This window comes from Podarcis bocagei, assembly GCF_964188305.1.
Source record: "Podarcis bocagei genome assembly, chromosome: 7".
Taxonomy (NCBI): Eukaryota; Metazoa; Chordata; class Lepidosauria; order Squamata; family Lacertidae; genus Podarcis; species Podarcis bocagei.
The window spans coordinates 80,603,617-80,626,264 of record NC_138132.1 but is presented as its reverse complement, the minus strand read 5'-3'; the positions used below and the strand labels follow the sequence as shown (position 1 = coordinate 80,626,264).

Sequence of the window (22,648 nt, the reverse complement as noted above, 5' to 3'; positions counted from 1 at the left end):
GTGCTGCTCAAACAAAAATGTTCTTTTCCCCATGTGAGGGAAGATGAGGCAGCAGCTATTTACCTTTCCATGGCTCACACCTTGTAGTTAACAAGCGGCCTCCCCAGCAGAGCACAGAACTGTTTTGGAGTGCAGCCGCCCAGACGCTCCCTGCTTCCTCCTGTGGGGAGTACCGCCACCACAGACACCAGAGGGCGTTGCTCCCAAGGCACCTCTGAGCCCCTGCCACTGCAACTGCCCTTCCTGAGGTCAGTTACCAGCAGCTCCATGGTGGAAATCCGAACTGTGGCTCCTTTTCCCTCTTCCCCACCCACCACCCCGGAAGAAAACATTGCTGCACAAGCACGACAGATGAAGAAGGGGCTTGTCTTGAGCAGCTGCCCACCTCACTTTTGACCCCAAAGCCTGGCGGAGTCACAAAAAGCATTGTGCACACGCTACGCCCGTTGCCTGGATTCCGTCTGCGGGCCAGATCTTGAAGGCAATTGGGCCTGATCCGGCTTTAGTTTGTCGACCCATGGCATGGTGTAGACCATGGGTAGGCAAACTAAGGCCCGGTGCCCGGATGTGGCCCAATCGCCTTCTAAATCCGGCCCACGGACGGTCCGGGAATCAGTGTGTTTTTACATGAGTAGAATGTGTCCTTTTATTACAAATACATTTCTGGGTTATTTGTGGGGCCTGCCTGGTGTTTTTAGATGAGTAGAATGTGCTTTTATCTACAATGCATCTCTGGGTTATTTGTGGGGCACAGGAATTCATTCAGGTTTTTTCCCCCCTTCAAAATATAGTCCAGCCCCCCACAAGGTCTGAGGGACTGTGGACCAACCCCCTGCTGAAAAAGTTTGCTGACCCCTAGTGTAGACAATGCCAAGACAGCTGACCAAGGTCCTGAACAGGAATTTTGCAGCTTCCTACATTCCGGTGACCATCCGCCACCAGCCACTTTCCTGCAGCTCGACAATCCCTTGCTCTACTCTTGTCACAGACACCGACTCTTAAGATGAGGGTGGAGGGAGGAGCATCCTTCAAATGCCTCTGCACTGAGCACAGGATCTCCTTGCCCGAGTCCCATTATCCTGGAAGTGTAAGATTTATGTCTCTCTCAGCCAAAGGCAGCTTCTCCACTGGGGATTAACATAAAAGGTATTTTGTCTTTAATATGTAAATGTCGGGTTTGACAGGAGGAGAGGAGCTCTCGCAAAGGCAAGGCTCAATGGAATGTTTGATCAGGACACTCTTCCCAGGATTAGCTCCTTAAAGAACATCGGCTAATCTTCCTCCTCTAGCCTGAGAGGGGAGGGGACAGCAAGCGGAGCTGGATCAAGTAAAACGGGGAAGGGTTAATGACTTCTCTTAAGGGATTAAGGGTCCACCCTATCTCTTTTGATGTTGGGTTTCTCCTGCTACGGTCTGTGGATCAGGCCCCCTAAGGCTGACTGATCAACAATGGATGCTAAGCAGAACATAAGAAAGTAAGAAGAGCCCTGATGGATCAGGGCACCAACCCATCTACTCATAGAGGTATAAAGATAAAGGGACCCCTGACCAGTTCCTGTCACACTAGGACAGTCGCGGACGACTTTGGGGTTGCGGTGCTCATCTTGCTTTACTGGCCAAGGGAGCCGGCGTACAGCTTCCAGATCATGTGGCCAGCATGACTAAGCCGCTTCTGGTGAACCAGAGCAGCGCACGGAAACGCCGTTTACCTTCCCACCAGAGAGGTACCTATTTATCTACTTGCATTTGACATGATTTCAAACTGCTAGGTTGGCAGGAGCAGGGACTGAGCAACAGGAGCCCCCCCCCCCCATCGCGGGCATTCAAACCACCGACCTTCTGATCAGCAAACCCTAGGCTCTGTGGTTTAACCCACAGTGCCACCCGTGTCCCTGCATAGAGGCATAAAAGCATAGAATTGTAGAGTTGGAAGGGACCCCAACGGTCATCTAGTCCAACCCCCTGCAATGCAGGAATCTCAGTTAAAGCATCCATGACAGATGGCCATCCAACCTCTGCTTAAAAACCTCCAATGAAGGAGAGTCCACAACCTCCTGAGGGAATCCGTTCCCCTGTCAAACAGCTCTTACTGTCAGAAAATTCTTGCCGATGTTTAGTCATAATCTCCTTTCTTGCAACTTGAAGCCGTTGGTTCGAATCCTACCCTCCAGAGCAGGAGAAAACAAGCTTGCTCCATCTTCCATGTAACAGCCCTTGAGATATGTGAAGATAGCTCTCATAACTCCTCTCAGTCCCCTCTTTTCCAGGCTAAACATACCCAGCTCCTTCAACCATTCCTCATACGGCTTGGCTTCTATACCCCTGGATCATCTTGGCTGCCCTCTTCTGCACATGTTCTGGCTTGTCAACATCCTGTTCTTACATTGGCCAACCAGAGGCCAGTTGCTGTAACGTATGGGATGGGATGCCATCTCATGAAATGTTTCTGTGCTACTGATCCAGCAGGGAAATACAGTGGTACCTCGGCTTACATATGCTTCAGGTTACATACGCTTCAGGTTACAGACTCCGCTAACCCAGAAATAGTACCTCGAGTTAAGAACTTTGCTTTAGGATGAGAACAGAAATCGTGCTCCGGTGGTGTGGCAGCAGCAGGAGGCCCCATTAGCTAAAGTGGTGCTTCAGGTTAAGAACAGTTTCAGGTTAAGAATGGACCTTTGGAATGAATTAAGTACTTAACCCGAGGTACTACTGTAATGGGTCTGGAAGGAAGGTGGTCCACAAGCTAAAACTGACCCACATGCTATGCCTCAAACATTGGCAAGGGAGATGGGTGGGTTTTCCATGGCAAGTGAGCCACCCCTTGCAGAAGGGGTAAGATTCAACTACGTAAGTTGCGGCATACAAGGAACGAGGTTTACTTGCAAAATGCAAAATCTGCTCTGGAGGGATGGAGGAACCCCTAGAAAAAGATTGGGGGGCGTGTGGGAGGAGAGGGGTGAATGTCCCATTGTGAAAGTGGACTTTATTCCTTGTGTTGCTATCCCCCTTGGTGCTACATTGCTTTCCACTGTGCACTCCACGAAGGTCTATCTTTTATCTGCCCTGAATCTTCCAACATTCAGCTTCACTGTTCTTGTGTTTTGAGAGAGTGAGAAGAATTTCCACTTTCTCCAGGCTGTTCATCATTTCATGTACTTCCTCTTACTCACCATTTCCCTAAGATAAAAAGTCCAGAATGCTGCAATCTTTCTTCATAGGGGAGTCACACCCCCCACCCACCGCCTTGATTAATTTGGTTGCCCTTTTCTGAGCCTTTCCCAACTCAACAACATCCCTCTTGAAGTCAGGCACCCGGAACCGTATTCCAAATGTGGTCACACCATAGATTTGTATAACGGCATTATGACACTGGCAGGTTCCCTTTCAGCTATGATATCAATGCTTTCCTCAGAAGTGGTTGTGAGATTCTTCGCGATGAAGGAATGGCAGCCAGAACCTTATCTGACTTTCATCCGTGCTCCCTCTCTGAACTCCTTCAACAACCAGGAGTTCCAAGTGCGATACAGTTTCTCAGCCTGGAGCACATTTTGAAGGGATGTATGTAGATATATGGGCAAGATGCCCTACTATCTGATCTCAGGTCGTCAGCTAGGAGAGCCATACTCATATGATCGTATTGAAGTTTCCTTGTGGTGAGTAAGACCATGGGCCCCTCTAGCTCTGAATTATCTACACTGTCAGCAGCTCTCTCTGAATTTCAGGCAGAGGTCCTCCCAGGATGGCTTAAATAGGAGCAAATTAAGCTGCCTCATACCCAGTCAGAGCTGTGGTCCATCTCGCTCCATAGATGGCAAAGTTGTAGGGGAAGTAAAGGCGAGTGGTGGCTTAGTTTGAAGATGGAGATGTGTGTAATTTCTGTGGGTTATTCTACTTCTGGGCGACTCTTCATCTCATGGAATTGTAAGGTTGGGAGGGACCTCATAAGTCATCTAGCCCAACCCCCTGTGATGCAGGAGTCACAGCTAATCACCACCCTGGGAGCCACCAGGTTGAAAGGTGAATGACACACCTTCCTAGCAGAGCTAAGCCACTGGATGAAACGGAGGAAGCAGAAAATTCCCCCTGGCGTTCCTTCAGCACGGCTTGCAGTCCACCAAGGCTCGTTAGCTCAAATCTTGCTCACTAATGATAGGCAAGAACAAAGGAGGAGGAGAGCGAAGGTCTGTGCTCACACTCTAGATAACTGCCTTCTTTTTTTAATGAGAAGGAAAGAGAGAACGGAGGAACGAAATGTGTAGGACGGAAGGGAGGAGGGAACCATCATTTATGCCTGACAAGAGATCTCAGCTGGATGAGGCAATCTCAGATGGCTGATAATGGTCTGAAGAGCCCATTAGACCTAAGGAAAGTACAAGCAGGTGGAGCTGCAGGGTGGTGGAGGAAGGAAGGCAATTTCATTAATTTAAAAGGAACAGTTCCAGGACCGTACGCTTAGAAGGACCCCTTTTTTTGAGAGAGAGCGCCTTCCTGGTGCCACACCAATTTGCTTCCCTCGGAAATACGCTCAAATCTCCACGAGTGTTGGGCCAATCATTTTGGCCTGTGTGTGAGGTGGGAGGGGGAATTCATGTGGGATTTCACAGTGGGGATGCGTGCTGGGTGCTTAATAAAATTTCCCATACTTCTTAGAATGCATTAAAGGTTGTTATAAGAACATATAGAGAACCTGTTAGATCAGGCCAACGGCATCCTGTTCTCACAGTGGGTACCCAGATTCCGCAAAGGGAAGTCTATACACAGGGCCTGAGTCCAACAGCAGCTTTCTCCTCTTGCGATCCCCAGCGACTTAAATTAAAAGGTAGACTGCCTCTGATCCTGGAAGTAATATACACCCATCGTTACTGGTAGCCATTGATAGCCTAATGCTCCATGAATCGGTCTAATACCTTTTAAAAGTCATCCATAAAGTTACATTCCCTCTGAAGGGGCAGGTACGTAGCTTGGGGGGCGGGGGCGGTCCTTTTGGAGCCATTGCTGTAACTTGAGGCTCAGGTGGCCTCAGTAGTGTAGAGTGCCTTCCATCAGCTTCAGCTGGTGGCCTAACAGGCAAGGTTAGCCAACTTCTGTTGCCTATACTCTGGTAACCTCTAGGTTAGAATACTGCAACACATTATACCAGGCATAGGCAAACTCAGCCCTTCAGATGTTTTGGGACTACAGCTCCCATCATCACTGACCACTGGTCCTGTCAGAAGGGACTCTGAGGGTCATCTAGTTCAACCTCTTGCCATGCAGGAATCTCAGCTAAAGCATCCAAACGTAAAGGTAAATGGACCCCTGACCATTAGGTCCAGTTGTGGCCGACTCTGGGGTTGCGACGCTCATCTCACTTTATTGGCCGAGGGAGCCGGTGTACAGCTTCTAGGGTCATGTGGCCAGCATGACTAAGCCACTTCTGGCGAACCAGAGCAGTGCACAGAAACGCCGTTTACCTTCCCGCTGGAGTGGTACCTATTTATCTACTTGCACTTTGATGTGCTTTCGGACTGCTAGGTTGGCAGGAGCAGGGACCGAACAATGGGAGCTCACCCTGTTGCGGGGATTTGAACCGCCAACCTTCTGATCAGCAAGTCCTAGGCTCTGTGGTTTAACCCACAGCACCGCCCGTGTCCCTTTTAAAGCACCCATGACCTCTGCTTAAAAGCCTTCAAGGAAGGAGAGTCCATCACCTCCCAAGGGAGACTGTTCAATTGTTGAACAGCTCTTACTGTCAGATTCCCCCCCCCTCGATGTTTAGTCAGAATCTCCTTTCTTGTAACTTGAAACCATTAGTTCAGGTTCTACCCTCCAGATTAGGAGAAAACAAGCTCATTCCCTCTTCCATGTGACAGCCCTTGTGTGCATGTACATCATTACATCCACACAACTACAAGGAATCCAGAGTTTGCTCATCCCCAACAAATACTTGTTCAACCTCTGCTTGAAAACGTCCAGCAAAGGCCCCGCTTCCCTAGCCTAGGCAATTGATGCCATTTTCAAATCACTGTTGCAACAGATATGTTTCTCCATAGGTCCAATCAAAGTCTACCCTCCTCCAGCTGGAGCCCATTAGACCTAGTCCTCGGTGTACCAGCGCAGAGCAGACAGCAGACAGCTCTGCCGTAATCACCTCTAGATGGGTCAATCTACTCCAAAATGCCTATCCCAAATTCATCTCCAGATGTTTCAATTGACTCCCAAGTGTGCATCTCACGTACACCTCCAGGTGGACCGGTCCACTCCCAAGTGCCCATCCAGGTCCACTTCCAGATGGTTTGACCCACTCCCATGTGCCCATCCCACTTTCTCCCACCAACCATGGTGGCCATCCATCTTACCTAGCGTCACTTCAGATTGCATGGGCATAGAGAGGGCAGGGTGCTTGACCTCACAACTGAAGAGTGCATCATTGTCTATCTGGGGGTTAAGCGTCCACATGAGCATGGCCCGCACCTCCACGGTGCCATCGCTGATGGGGATGTGGGTGTGGTGGAAGTAGTAGATGGGCTCCACGTTCTGGATCCACCGCGGAAACTCCCGGCTCACCACAGTCTCTGGGATGATCTCCGTAGCTGGGCTGAACAAAAGTCCCTGGTTGGGGGTGAGGCCTTTCAAGGGGTCCTCCGTGTAGGGCCTGCCACCCCGGTCCTCCACATCCAGGAGGGAGAGCGACTTCTGCATCTTGGTGTCGTCCATGTCTCGGTGGAAGAGGTTCCGGGAGGCCCGGCCGTCTTGCAACCCGGCGGCATTAATGGGGGCTTCTGTGAGGGGCACCACCTCAATCAGCTCCCCGTCTCTCTTGAAGTACACCTGGAGGGGGAAATTTGGGAAGAGACTGCAGTCAATTCCTTCTCAAGAGCAGAAATACAGGCCACATTCACACCACACCATTAAAGCGCTCCGATACCACTTTGGAACAGCCATGGCTTCCCTCAAAGAATCCTGGGAGTTGTAGTTTGTTACTGTTATGTACTGAAGTTCTCACCCTGGGCCAGCAGGGGGATGCTGTAGATAGTTTTCACTCAGGTCCACGTCAGTTATTTTAGGCCGGAAACCCTGGGTTGTTGTTGCTACAATGTTGACAGCTGGCTGCCTATAAAAGCAGGCCGGCTGAGCTGTTTGCTGTTCAGTTCTGTTCCAGCTTACAAAATAAAGAGCTGCTTTGGAGAAATCGCTGTGTTGTCTGCCATGTCTACCCACTATTCAACAGTTACGGAAGCTGAGAATTTGTTAGGAGACCCCCTCCCCGCTAACATTTCTCTCTCACAGCCCTGCAGCCCTGTTTCCATTCTGCTGCCGTTCACTTTCCGCCAGGGCCTTCCCTATTCACCTCACTGTTCACTGTGGCGAAATTAAATAACTAGTGTATATTGCGCTGTCATTACGTTATTCCACACCGTGAATTCTGGTGCAAAGGAAACACAATAGAAACTGGGAGGGAGGAGCATAATCAATTACGTGTCATTTGTAGGTGGAAAGCAACAACAGCAAATACCAATCACATCTGCTGCATCAATTTCTGTTCCAGACATGGGACAAGGAAGCGGATATCAAATTTCCATTCCCATTTCTGCATCTGCCAACCTCCCTAAGTCACAGGAGAGGACAATGAACATTTGAGTTTTATCTGAGGCCCCAGAGAGGACCTTCACCCTAGTGGCTCCTAGGCCCAGGAGCCCCTTGTCCCAGCAGGATCATGTGGCCACCTCCCAGAATGCATTTGGGTACCAGATGCTTCTGGACCCCTGGCATCCCTGACCTGTCCTGGATGGTCCTGATGCTGAGACCCACAACATTGGTAGGGTGGCATCCACATTATTTAACCCTGAACTGTGGCTATATGATCACACAGGTATGCATGGAAAGAGGGTGCCAGTCTGCAGAGGTGCATGCGAGAGTGTGTTTATGTAGCTCGGAGGACGGTTTCTCTGCAGACGCAACGCCTGTTAAAAATATTTCTGAACGTCTCTCTCTGAAGAGAAGATTGTATTCCTTTATCAAAAGCTCCTTTCAAGCTCCGGATGTCATGGTGGTAATGAAACGGCCGCAGGAATGTTTGCAGATAAGTGTGTGGTTTGCATTTTATTTTTAAGTATACGTTTTTTGAAAAAGGCTTCCTCTCACCTCTCTCTCCCTTTTAAAAAATTCAGATGCTTCAAACATCGGAACGAATAAGCAGAAATAAGTCTCGGGGTCCTTAGATCCTCAACTCTCTTCCTCTCCCCCCCCCCACTTCTCCCACCGCCTCCCCACTTTAAATCTCTTGCGTGTGTTTGCATAAAAGAGAATCCACAAGGGGAGAGATGAGGCAGAGAGAGGGGAGGGATGAGTCTGGGAGGAAAATAAAAAAAAGCTGACAAATTCTAGACATCTCCAGAGGGACCGCAGAGGAAGATATCATTTTCCAAACTCCGTTTAACAGCATGCAAACTGATGCACAGGACAGATCTCGTTCTGCTTCACAACAGCCTGCAAAGGTTGGCCACCTTTGCTTCCCCCATCCACATTTTACAGATAGGAAATGGGAAGCCAAGTCTCACTCCTGAACCCAGGAAACTGCTCATACTGAATCACACCACTGGACTAGAAGCAGCTTCTCCAGGGATGTTTGCCAGAAGGTGTCAGAGACCAAACCAGGGGCCTTCAACATGCCAAACATAGAATCATAGAATTGGAAGGGACCCTGACGGTCATCTAGTCCAACCCCCTGCAATGCTGGAATATGCCGCTGTCTCATACAGGGATCAAACCTGCAACCTTGCCATTATCAGCACCGCTCTCTAATGAGCTGAGCTATCTAGGCTGACACGCGCCTTGTCACTGAGTTGTTGGTTCCATCTACTCGACATTGCTGGGGGGATGATGATGAACAGAAGTAGAACTGTATTTATTTATATTCCATTGTTTTCCCAAACTGGGACACAAGGGAGCTTGCACAATTTAAAACAACACACATAAAATGCAAAAAGCTAAAAGCACACAACAGTTAAAAAGCAATTAAACTCCAATAGAATTAAAAGGGATTAAAAAAAACTCCCACAAATATATTAGACTGCAGATGATAAAAGCAGCACGGCTCTATTTGAAAGCCCTTTCCTTATAAAAAACAGACCCTGTGGGAATAGAACAGTCTTCATCTGCCAAAGGAAGGGCAGCAAGGAGGGAGCCAGTTTGGTCTCTCTAGGGAGGGGTTCCTAAAATAGAGGTCCTTCAAGAAGGGGGGGGGTCTGTCCTGTTGCCTTCGACTAACAGCAAGGGAGGGCAATTCAAGTGGCTTCTCTGCAGGGAATGGGCACCCTACAGCCACAGGGTCAATGTCTCTTCTACACAGCAGTTGTGCAGAGGCATCGATCCTGCAGGGGACTGATTCATAAGCAACTTTCCTCCACACAGAGCACCAGCTTGCAAGGGCAATGGGAGGGTGTCAATGTTGCACGTGTGACATCAGGACATCGGGAAGAGCTGGGGGAAAAGCCTAGCACGGTGGTCACATGGCTGCAATGGCTGGCAGCTCCTTCTCCACTTCTTCCTGTGTGGGAATGTTCAGGGATGCAGGAGAGGATATATATTGTCTGATTAGAGCCTTTCCAACTTGTGTTAACAACTTCACAATTTAGCAGAGTAACATTCCCCTTTTTAAACTTGCAGCGGATGCGTTTGCTCAGGCTCGCTAAAGCCTCTAAAATAACTGTTCTGGTATCTCCCCCTTATTCCCTCATAAAAGATAAGACACGACACAGTCTTCTATAAAAGTATAGAAAGAGTTTACTCACATTCTGTTCACAATCAGATCCCAGAAGGCAGACTTACCGGTAGCTTAGAAAAGTAACATACACCTGGAAACTATCTCATAAGGAGACAGTCCCTTTGTCCTCTCTTGCCTGGAACCCAAGAGAGCATCTTTGGCTAAGCAGATGTTGCTTCTTCGATGCATGTAGTCAAAGAGAGAGAAATGGCTGCCCTGCCCTGTGCTTTTGTCGTTACCTGCACAGGTGAGGCCACGCCCACCTCTAGTCACATGCACAGGAAGTCTGTCCCAGCCCAGAAGGAAACAGGAAGTTTACCTGCTGGCTGGACAAACGTTCCTCCCCATGTGTAAACATGTTCACTCTAGGAATGTTGTACTTGACTGCTCTTGTGTTTCACATCCCACATCCTGGAGCCATGGAGGAGGGGAGAGGGAGGCTGCATCGACCTTCAGGAAGGTGCCAACCACCGGAGCCATGCCACATTCAGTCCCAAGCTTTGTCTCTGCGTTTTTTGAACACGGGGTGGTGGCCCCCTGCCCCCAAAATTTTCAGGGGCCCCAAAAGGGCTTGGCCCCCAGCAGCTGGTGCCCCTGATCCACATGGAAGCCATTTGGAAAGGAGCAGCCTGCACCCACAGGATCGAAGTCTCCGCTGAGCAGCTGTTCAGTGGAGGCACTGATCCTGTTCTTGCAGGAAGGTGAGCCAGGCATTGTCGGGCTCCTACCTTCTCCTGGGGAGACACAGCCGGAGATCAGGGGTATCTTGGCCTCTTCATGGGGTGTTCCCACCCAGTGCCTGCCGCTCCTTCCTCTCTGACAAAAGCCCTGATAGCTCTGGACCCAACTTGACCCTCAGCAATCTGTGGCTGGCTTAGCCCAACTTGGCCAAAGCCCAAAGCCCTCCAAATGGGCCCCCTTTTAGCTTGGGCCTCAGCTGCAATTCCTGCATTGCAGGGGTATGGACTAGAGGACAATTCTACGAACCTGGTCCACAACTTTAGCAGGAAACTGATATGAAGCTGATCTTATGGCCCACAGAAGGAATGCAAGTTCATAGAATCATAGAATTGTAAGTTGGAAGGCACCCATTTAGGCGACAAAACGCTTTAATTAGCCTGGTTGCAGTTGCCTCTGCAACTCCCTTCTCCCTGTTCATCTATATTTCAGCATGGTGGGCTGAGGGGATCATCTAGGCTTAAAAAAAAAAGGATCAGCCAAGGGGGATCAGAAATGTCAACAGGCTCCAAGAGCTGCAGCAGGGCTATTGACCAGGGCTGCTTATAGGGAGCAGGCGATTCTCTCAGACCCTCCAAGTGTCCCCATTTTCCATGGACAGTCCTGGATTTGCAGAAGCTGTCCTGGTTTCTGATTTGATCCTGGAATATCTTGCTTTTCTTTAGGTAAAGGGTAAAGGGACCCCTGACCATTAGGTCCAGTTGCGGATGACTCTGGGGTTGCGGCACTCATCTCGCTTTATTGGCCGAGGGAGCCGGTGTACAGCTTCCACGTCATGTGGCCAGCATGACTAAGCCGCTTCTGGTGAACCAGAGCAGCACACGGAAACGCCGTTTACTTTCCCTCTGGAGTGGTACCTATTTATCTACTTGCACTTTGACGTGCTTTCAAACTGCTAGGTTGGCAGGAGCTGGGACTGAGCAACGGGAACTCACCCCGTCAACGGGGATTCGAACCGCCAACCTTCTGATCAGCAAGTCCTAGGCTCTGTGGTTTAACCCACAGCACCACCCGCGTCCCATTAAAATGGTAGAATCAGAGAATTGTAGAGTTGGGAAGGGCCCCAGGGGTCATGTGGGCCAACCTCCTTGAATGCTCTGCCCCCTCCCCAATTCACTGCCCTTGCCAAAACTCACCATTGGGGCAGGCTTCCCACCGGAGACGATGCAGACGAGAGTGAAGTTCTGAGCCTGGTAGCGGCTGAAGGGAGCTGGCGTGTCTGCAGCAATGACTGAGATAGACATGGGAGGGGCTGTTGGAGCAAGAGGAAGATAGTTGATAGTTAGTTCAATTGTTCCTTGGTATCATACTCCACCGAAAAGACCCAGCCACCCACACCTTGGAAGATTCAGGAAAGACAAAAGAATGGGTAGGGAAACTAAGGTTTAAATAGAAGCAAAGTGAGCTGCCTTATACAGAGTCAGAGAATTGCTCCATCTAGCTCATGGGTAGGCAAACTAAGGCCTGGGGGCCAGATCCGGCCCAATCCCCTTCTAAATCTGGCCCGTGGATGGTCTGGGAATCAGCGTGTTTTTACACGAGTAGAATGTGCCCTTTTATTTAAAATGCATCTCTGGGTTATTTGTGGGGCCTGCCTGGTGTTTTTACATGAGTAGAATGTGTGCTTTTATTTACAGTGCATCTCTGGGTTATTTGTGGGCCATGGAATTTGTTCATATATTTTTTTCAAATTATAGTCCAGCCCCCCACAAGGTCTGAGGGACAGTGGACTGGCCCCCTGCTGAAAAAGTTTGCTGACGCCTAGGCTAAAGGAAGCAGTTCTTTGCAAAGAGCATAGTTAACCTATGGAACTCACTTCTGCAGGAATCAGGGGTGGCCACCAACCTAGATGGATATAAGAGGTAAAGGGACCCCTGACCATTAGGTCCAGTCGTGACCGACTCTGGGGTTGTGGCGCTCATCTTGCTTTATTGGCCGAGGGAGCCGGCGTACAGCTCCTGGGTCATGTGGCCAGCATGACTAAGCCACTTCTGGTGAACCAGAGCAGCACACGGAAATGCCGTTTACCTTCCCACCGGAGTGGTACCTATTTATCTACTTGCTCTCTGACGTGCTTTCGAACTGCTAGGTTGGCAGGAGCAGGGACCGAACCGCCAACCTTCTGATCGGCAAGTCCTAGGCTCTGTGGTTTAACCCACAGCACCACCCGCGTCCCTCTGGATATAAAAGAGGAGGAGATAAAATCATGGAGGAGGAGAGGGCTAGCAATGGCCACTAGCCACGATGGCTCTGCCTCTATGGTTGGAGGCAGCACTTCTTCTGAACGCCCTTTGCTGGAAACCACAGGAAGGGAGAACTGCTCTTGTGGTCAAATCATATTTTTCTGGTTTTCCCCAGGCATCTTGTTGGCCACTGTGAGAAGAGGGTGTTTGGACAGCAGGCTCTTATTCTGTCCTGATGTTTGTAAGTTTTGCCAGCCAGTTGCAAAGAAATCCCAGCCCCCGATGACGGAAAGCAGGTCAGCTTTGCGGGTTGGGAGCCCCAGCTGGCAAACGCTGCTACAGCCGTTACGCCGAAATTGAGAGAGCGAGTGGTTGATTTATGCCGGGCGACAGTCCGTGAACTCCATCCCGCGCTCTGGCGCTCCGGCGGGATTTCCCGAGCTGCAACACAGCGTTGCCCGGCAAATCGGAGCCTTCGGCTTGGAGCAGAGGGCTTTGGGCCATGTGCTTCCGCCTGCTTCCGCCTCAAAAATATCGAACAACCTTGGAGAGAGAACAGGCACACACTTGGTTCCACTTGGCCATCTCCCTACAGACATCTCCCAGGGGGGATCTGTACAGCAATTGTATTTGAAAACACTTTATAAAGTCTTCCCAGCTCTAACGACAACGCTCAAGCGGTCACCCTTGTCAATGTGGGCACAAATAAGTGCTTCTGGTTTATGTTGTTTTAGAGACTGCGCCTCACCTCTTGTGCTCCACTTGTTGAGTCGGAAAACGTAGGATCCCCGGGAGCATAAGGTGTTCTCCTGGGAATATTTCTAGGAGCATTTAAAGGCTCGACCCTACATTTCACTGAATATTTTCACATCTACATAGAATCATAGAGTTGGAAGGGACACTGAGGATCATCTCGTCCCACCCCCTGCAGTGAGGGAATATGCAGCTGTCCCATACGGGGACTGAGCCTGCAACCTCAGGTGGCCTCAGTGGCCCGGAGTGCCTTCCATCAGCTTCAGCTAGTGGCCCAGCTACACCCTTATCTGAACAGGGATGGCCTAACTACTGAAAACGATTCGGAAACTTCAGCTAGTGCAGAATTCAGCGGCCAGGTTGCTCACCGGAGCAAGATGCTCTGAGCATATTTCAGTGATCCTGGTCCAACTGCACTGGCTACCAATGAGTTTCTGGGCTCAATTCAAAGCCTTAAATGGCTCAGGACCACAATACCTCAAGGCTCAGGACCACAATACCTCAAGGACTGCCTCTTTCCATATGAGCCCACCCAGACCCTCAGATCATCTTCCGAGGCTCTCCATCGTGTGCCTCCTCCTCGAGAGGTCCAGAGGGTGGCAACACAAGAGCGGGGCCTTCTCTTCAGTGGCTCCCCGTCTGTGGAATGCTCTCCCCAGGGAAGTTCACCTGGCACCTTCATTACACACCTTTAGGCACCAGGCAAAAATGTTCTTTTTTAACCAGGCCTTTGGTTGATCTGTTTGACATCCTATGCCATTTTAAAATCTCTCTCTCTCTCTCTCTCTCTCTCTCTCTCTCTCTCTCTCTCTCTCTCTCTCTGTGTGTGTGTGTGTGTGCGCGCTATTGGGTTATTGTTCTTATTTGGATTTTATAGATTGTGATTTTATTCTGTGAATCACCCTGAGACCACCGGGTATAAGGTGGTATATAAATTCAATAAATCAATAAATAAACCTTGCTTTAACCAACTGAGCTATTTTTCCTCCATAGATCAGGGGCAAATAGGGTCATATGTGGCCCTCCAGACCTCTCCATCTGGTCCTTGGAGTTCTCTGCAGGTCTTGCTTCACAACTTCCTTGAGTGCTTTTGCCTGGCTGGGGTCACAGGATGATAAAATTGTACAGTTGGAAGGGACTCTAAGGGTCAAAAAAGCCAATGCAAAGAATCCCTGACAGATGACCATCCAACTTCTGCTTTAAAACTTCCATTGAAGGAGATTTCACCACCTTCCAAGAGAGTCCATTCAACTGGTGAACCGCTCTTGTTGTCAGAAAGCTCTTCCTAATGTTTATTTGAAATCTCCTTTCTTACCATTTGAATCCATTGGACGGGCCCTTGAACTCTGAGAATGAATATTGTTTTCTTAACTGGCACAAAAATGGAAGCAAGAAAGATTACCGATGAAAGAAAAATGGCGGATGAAATTGATGGACTATGCAGAACTGGATAAATTAACAGGAAGGATCCGAAACCTGCAGGACCAGAGATTCTTAGAAGACTGGAGTAAATATACGAACTATTTGTAAAGTAATTGTGATGAACGGATTAAGCTAGTAGGACTGCAAGAAGTTTTGTAAGGAGGACTATCTGAAATATTGCAAGAAAGACTATGAGGTGAATTATTAGTTAATGATAATTAAGAGTAAGAGAGAAATTGAGAAATGCAGAATGAGTGATAAAAAACGGAAAATCATCAGAGGTGTTGACAGAAGTCTAAAACATTGTATAAGAGAAGAAGTTATGTTATATGATTGTTGGAAATGATATATTTTAAAAAACCAATAAAAATCTATATACCATATTTTTCGCTCTATAAGACTCACCAGACCACAAGACGCACCTAGTTTTTGGAGGAGGAAAACAAGAAAAAAAATATTCTGAATCTCAGAAGCCAGAACAGCAAGAGGGATCGCTGCACAGTGAAAGCAGCAATCCCTCTTGCTGTTCTGGCTTTTGGGATAGCTGTGCAGCCTGCATTCACTCCATAAGACGCACACACATTTCCCCTTACTTTTTAGGAGGGAAAAGGTGAGTCTTATAGAGCAAAAAATTCGGTATATAAAAAAAACAGAATGAATATTGTTTGCTTGGATATTGTGCTGGTCCCGGGGGGAAGGTTACCGTTGGCGTGGTCAAAGTCCAGTCCTGGGTCACGAGTCTGGAAACAGTTCACAAAGAGTGAGGTGGGGTCCGAAGCAGGAAGTCGGGCGGGGACGGGAACTCTGGAAGGATAGGTCTGGGTCTGGGCAGAAGCAGGTATTCAACGACGTTGCTCCCGCAACCTGGGACCGGGCTGACTGGTCTTTATCTTCTCTGAGGCCAGGGGCGCTCCCGGCCCCCAGGTGACCCGCCTCCCCTGGCCTTAAGGCGAGCACTCCTCCTGGGAGAAACCAGTTCCCTCCGCCTCTCTGCCCTGAGCCTCTGCAGCTCAGGAGAGGCTGGAGGGTTACTGGACCCAGGGGGAGACTCACCTTCCTCTGGCAGGGCCGGGGATCTGGCACAGGTGCAGGCGCTTCAGATCCAAGGCCCTGCCCCAGCTCAGCCGGCCCTGGAGGCAGGGACTCCTGTGCAGGCTGGGGTTCCTCCGGTTCAGCCTCTGAATCAGATTCCCAGGCTATCACAGATGTAGGATGGAGAGGGTTTGTGAGAGTGTATCAAAACTAGCCTGCTGCACCAATGTGAAATTCACACCCATTTGGCGCCCTGGAAGGCTGCCTTCAGGCTGAAGACGTTTTTGCAACCCTAAGGCAGAGTTTTAACCAACTACTCAAGAGGGACTCCCAAATCGCCATGTTTGGTCACATCGTATCTCTTTCTTCCGAAGGCCCCCACAATTTTATATATATACTCTCCTCCTCCCCCAGCATAAGCGAGAAGCAAGTCCCCAAATGCCAGGCTGTATATCTGTGTCACAATGCGAGAAAGATAGACTGGGAGGGACGGCGAAGAGAAATTATCCCAGAACTCATTTTGCAGGAGAGGGTGGGGGGGGGAAAGAAAGAGTTAGCGATGAGAGATGGATAAATGGAGGAAGAGAGAGTTATGGTAAGGTGGAGGAGGGGGGGGAATAGATGCCAACACAGAAAAAGCCGGCTGGGGGTTTAAATAACAGGAGGGAGCGACAGCTACATGGAACGCAACAGATGCATGGCTCGGAAGATTTGTGCTCCTGTCATCTCTGGGATGCATTTTCTGCAGTCTTGCTTCAGAAAGAGCAGAGGAGGTCGAGGCTCACACATCATCTACCTACGGGCACCAACCTGGATGGCTTTCAAAGAGGATTACATAAATTCATGCAGGAGAGGGCTATCAGTGGCTACTAACCATGATGGCTATGTTCTGCCTCCAAAGTCTGAGACAGCAATGCTTCTGAATGCCAGAAGCTGGAAACTCCAGGAGGGGAGAGTTCTGCTGCGCTTGGGTCCTGCTTACGGGCTTCCCATAGTTGGCCACTGTGAGAACAGGATGCTGGACTCAATGGGCCATTGGCCTGACCCTGCAGGTTCTTCTTATGCTATTGAGTTCATCATCATCATTATCATCATCATCATCATCATCATCATCATCATCATCATTCCCCAGCCAAGACCAGGCTCAGGGCAGCTAACACCAGGTATAAAAACAATTGATTGAAATACAACTTAAAAACCAGATTAAAATACAACATTAAAATGCAGCCTCCTTTCAGCAGGAACTCAAATCAAAAACTTTTTGCGGGGATGAAAACGTCAAGTCTTCACCAAGGCCAGCTATCCAGACTGGTCCTACATGGGCCAGAAAAAAACCCAGGGAAGTCCCCAGATAGGACTTCCATCACAGACGGAGAAAGGAAAAAGGAAAAGGGGGGAGGGGATCAAGTTGATTCCAAGTACAAAGGCCAGGAGGAACAACTCTGTCTTACAGGCCCTGCGGAAAGAAATCAGATCCTGCAGGGCCCTGGTCTCATGAGATAGAGCACTCCACCAGGTGTTCCGCCAGTGTTGAAAAGGCCCTGGCTCTGTTTGAGGCTAATCTGACTTCCTTAGGGCCCAGGACCTCTAGGGTGTTACTATTTATGGACCTTAAGGTCCTCCATGGGGCATACCGGGAGAGGCGGTCCTGTAGGTGCGAGGGTCCTAGGTAGGCCCTGAAGCTATTGCTCCCCTGCGAGCCTCTCTCTTTTAGGATCTTCCTGTATTCCAGGCACTTTCTAATGAGCAAAGTGACATCCTGTTTAGCTCATCATCAGCCACTGACACCATCCATAAGGGACAGACGATGTGTCATGTTAGCCAAGACAATTATTGCACGAGTCCTTCTGTCTGGACACCGCAGCCTCCCCAATGAATGCCCGGCGGTGCTATCCACTCCTGATGCAATGCCAGTAACCTTCGCCGCTCCCCTAAATCATCCCTTGAGCACATCCGCGCTCCCTGGACCATGAAGTCACATATCATGACCAATTAAAGGTGCCGTCTGGAGGAAGGAAACTTTACCTAATGCTGAAGACTGCTAAATTTAGAACCAACCAACAGGGGAGGTGTAAACCATCCTGCCTGACCTAGGAGATGTCAGAATCTAATTATGTCACTGCTACATTCCCCCCTCCCCAGCACCAATCAGGGCAGACAGAGGAGAAAGTCAACAGACAAGAAAAGTCAGTGTTGTCTATCAAATGGAGCTTTACCTTTCTTTCTCTCTTCTCTCCTGTCCAACCACAAATGCCAATTCCAATTTAACATCTCCCCTGCAAGATTTCAAAGGAAAGATCTGCAGGAGAAACTGTGATGGATGCTCTCAGGAGCAGCAGCTGATATCGGGAAGCATGGGGAAATTGTATTCCCCGTGGTTCCCTGTGTCAATGAACGCCGCCGTTGAAGTTTTCAGCAGCACCTGGCCTTTAATTGCAGAGGCTGGATTTCCACGAACCCACCCTGGAATAGGCCCCTGTCCCAAGGTAAATTGGAGAGGTGGTAAAGAAGGCTGATCGCCGAAGAAATGATGCTTTTGAATTATGGCGCTGGAGGAGACTCTTGAGAGTCCCATGGACTGCAAGAAGATAAAACCTATTAATTCTGCAGGAAATCAGCCCTGAGTGCTCACTGGAAGGACAGATCCTGAAGCTGAGGCTCCAATACTTTGGCCACCTTATGAGAAGAGAAGACTCCCAGGAAAAGACCCTGATGTTGGGAAAGACTGAGGGCACAAGGAGAAGGGGGCGACAGAGGATGAGATGGTTGGACAGTGTTCTCGAAGCTACCAGCATAAATTTGACCAAATGGTGGGAGGCAGTGGAAGACAGGAGTGCCTGGCGTGCTCTGGTCCATGGGGTCACGAAGAGTCGGGCATGACTAAACAACAATGGTGGAGAAGAGGAGGTTTGGGGTCAGAGTAGCTGCCAAGCAGACGTCTCCCTATCTCAGCTGATGTTTCGGAATGAAGACAGATGACATTCAGTGAAGATGGCTGCAACACCTTGAGAGCAGTCAGGCTTGTCTGGGACTGCCCTCAATTCACATGTGGATTTTTCCAACTCTGATGTAGCGTGGGGCTGTAAACTCTGCTCCAGAAAACCTGCAGCTGAAGCTGTTGTGCACTGACTGGCTAGCACCCGAGAAGTCACCCCCAAAATGACACACAAACACACCCACCCAGCTCTAAAGCAGCTTTGTCAGTTTCAAGTCTCCATTAAAACTAGGATGAATCGATAACAGAGATATGATTCTTTTCAAAATCACAGAGGGGCAGACCACCCACATTTTGGGGAAGCTGGTGGCTGAACCACACTCCTGTCAATCAAATTGCTAAGTCAAGTTCACACAGCAGAGAGGGTCCTCATCATATATATTCCCACATACTCTCTCTGCACAGCTTTTTCTCAGCTGTCATTCAGATTTTGCATCCCATCTTAGCAAAGCATGAAACTCCCTAGATATGCCCCAGGAATCCCATTCGCATGCTTTCATCTTCCCTTAGATATGCACGGCAGACCTCACCACCACCATCAAAAAAAGGGAGAATGTGGCTCTGTTACTTGCATGGAGACCCAGGGGAGGGGCAGTGCATTAGGTAAAATGGGGCAATGCCCCCCTCTGCCCGCCTTCTTACAACCAGTCTGGGGAAAGGTGGGGGGCTGCCTGCCTGTTTCCTCCTCCTTAGACCACAACTGCACCATCCATTTAAAGCACTACGGTACCACGTTAAAGAGCCATGACTTACCCCAAAGAATTATGGGAGCTGCAACTTGTGTAGAAAGTGTGTAGAAAGTCAGCAGGGTCTAGTGGTTAGAGCAGGGGTCGGCAAGGCTTACCTTGCCTGGGCCGGTTCACTCTAGCAGAGATCCCTCTGTGGACTGGATTGCACGTGCGGCCGCAATTTCCGGTGTCTGCGCAGACATGACTTCCAGTGTCCGCATCTGCACAGACATGATTTTCTGCATCTGCGCAGATGCAATTTCCGGCATCTGAGCATGTGCAGATGTGATTTCTGGCACCACAGAAGCGAGTCCCTGTGCCACGCTGTGCTGGTTTAGCGCAGCACGCTGGGACTCGCCAAAAGGGCGGCTTGGTTCGGGGGTGACTTGTGGGCTGGTTAAACGACCCCCGTGGGCCGCTTGTGGCCCTTGGGCCTTAGGTTGCCTACCCCTGGGTTAGAGTGTCAAATGAGGAACTGGGAGAGACCAGGGTTCGAATCCCCACTCGTCCACATAGTTATGATTCCCAGACTGGTTTGTTTGTTTGTTTCATTTATATCCCGCTCCCCTCCTCCAAGGAGCTCTCCCTTTCTTTTCATTTAATCCCCACAACAACCTTGTGAGGTAGGTTAGGCAGAGAGAGAGAGAGAGAGAGAGAGAGAGAGAGAGAGAGAGAGTGTGACTGGCCCAAGATCACTCAGTGAGCTGCATGGCCAAGTGAGGATTCGAACCCTGATCTCCTAGGTCCTAGCCTGACACTCCAACCATTACGCCACACAGACAATCCCTCTTCACAGGGAACTCTGGTAATTTTAGTTCTGGGAGGGAGGGGAGGCTCTTGACAAATCTCAGCACCCTAAACATCCCACAGTTCCCAGAAGTCTCTGGGGGAAGCTATTACTGTTTAAAAGTGCTTTAAAGGGATGGTGTGAATGTGGTCTCCGTCTCAGCGTTGCCCTAGAGATCAGTCAAGAGGAAGAAGAGGGTGGGGATGAAGCTTGGGTTCATTGCATCTGCCTGTCATTGCCTCTGGCGCCACCTGCTGTTGGGCTCCGTCCCTACCGCCAAACCAGCTCCATCCATCACCAGCGAACACCGATAGATTCAAGGAGAGCACCTCCATTAAGACACAGCCAAGCTCTCTGCAGCATCTACAAGGGGGAAGATGCAGCGTAGGAAGGAAAAAATAAACATTTAATGCAGCAACGCGATGTTGCCTGCGGAGGGGAAGGTGGAAAATCCACAGTGGGTGATGATTTTATTCCCTGAAGCATAAGATTTGATTGCTCTTAATGTCTCCTAACTTGCACAGCTACAAATGTTATGAGCAGGCGTTAAACATTCCAGGGCTCGTTTTGGAAGCCAGGCGTGGCGTCGCCACACTGACCTCTCAACCCAATCCCTTCAAATTCGACTGAAGAAAGCATTAGCCCTCTACTCCTTTAACCAAATGTAAATATTCTGTACAGTCCCTGGGAAGGGAAATAAAAGCAATCTCAGCTTGGGTTGCCTGGGGAGGGCCATAGCTCAGTTGGTAGAGCATCTGCTTTGCATGCAGAAGGAGCCAGGTTTGATCCCCAATGACATCTCCAGGTACAGATGTCAAGGAAATAAGCAACCATCTGACTTTCAGTAGACATCTGAAGGCAGCCCTGTACAGGGAAGTTTTTAATGTTTGATGTTTTACTGTGCTTAATGAGTTTAATTTGTTTGAAGCCGCCAAGAGTGGCAACCCAGTCAGATGAGCAGCAAGCAAGCAGACAAGCAAGCAAACAAACAAACAAGCAAATACAGTGGTACTTCGGGTTAAGAACTTAATTCGTTCCGGAGGTCCGTTCTTAACCTGAAACTGTTCTTAACCTGAAGCACCACTTTAGCTAATGGGGCCTCCCGCTGCTGCTGCACCGCCGGAGAACGATTTCTGTACTCATCATGAAGCAAAGTTCTTAACCCGAGGTACTATTTCTGGGTTAGCAGAGTCTGTAACCTGAAGCATATGTAACCCGAGGTACCACTGTAAGTAAGTAAGTAAATAAATAAAAAAATAAAAAAATTGTTGTTGTTGTTCTTATTATTATTATTTGGCAGGTAAAAAGGTAAAGGTAAAGGACTCCTGGAAGGTAAAGTCCAGTCAAAGGCGACTATGGGGTTGCGGCACTCTTCTCGCTTTCAGGCCGAGGGAGCCGGCGTTTTTCCACAGACAGCTTTCCGGGTCATGTGGCTGGCATGACTAAACCGCTTCTGGTACAATGGGACACCGTGATGGAAACCAGAGCGCAAAGAAATGCTGTTTGCCTTCCCACCACAGCAGTACCTATTTATCTACTTGCACTGGTGTGCTTTCGAGCTGCTAGGTTGGCAGGAGCTGGGACAGAGCAACAGGAGCTCACCCGGTCGCGGGGATTCAAACCGCCGACCTTCTGATTGGCAAGTCCTAGGCTCTGTGGTTTAGACCACCGCGCCGCACTGCACTCAATGGACCAAGTCTGTCTTGGTATGAGGCAACGTCCTATGTACAGGGCAGTTGAGAGCAAATGGGATCTTTCAAAAATTATTGGACTCCCCTGCTGCCCTTGACCACAGGCCCATTCTAGCTCAAAATGATGGGAATTATTGGACCCCAGGAACAACAGGTTACACTTTGGAACTCCTTGCTTATTAATATCCAGGCTTTGCTGCAGTCTTTTCGGTGCCTGCCAAAAGCATTTTTGCTTAGGCAAGAAGTTGACGAGAGCAGTGGTGTAGCATGGGTTGTCAGCACCCGGGGCAAGGCAAGTAATTTGCGCCCCCTAACCCATGGATTTGCGCCCCCTAACCCTAACCCCCAGATGTTGCGCCCGGTGCGGCCGGCCCCCCCTGCACCCCCCACGCTACGCCACTGGACAAGAGTTTTAATCTGTTGCTATCTTTTAAAAAGTCTTAAACTGCTGCTGTTGTCCCGCCGCCACCCCAAGTAATAATTTTATTGCTTTCTCTTGTTTCGTCAGCTGTTTTGTGAAGAGGGGCTGGGGTTTCACTTTTGCAATGAAGCAGTGTATAAATCATACAAA

General features: G+C 49.4%; 1 protein-coding gene across 2 annotated transcripts in view; it reads right to left on the bottom strand.

The window, feature by feature from the left end:
- Positions 1–22,648, bottom strand: part of IGSF21 (immunoglobin superfamily member 21) — a 231,286-nt gene that overhangs the window by 15,069 nt on the left and 193,569 nt on the right. For both annotated transcript variants that reach the window (XM_081203122.1, XM_081203123.1), the window contains 2 exons: positions 11,623–11,738; positions 6,342–6,813 (listed from right to left, as the gene is read on the bottom strand). In XM_081203122.1, the coding sequence (XP_081059248.1) occupies positions 6,342–6,813; positions 11,623–11,738 (588 nt within the window). The remainder of the gene's footprint in view (positions 1–6,341; positions 6,814–11,622; positions 11,739–22,648) is intronic.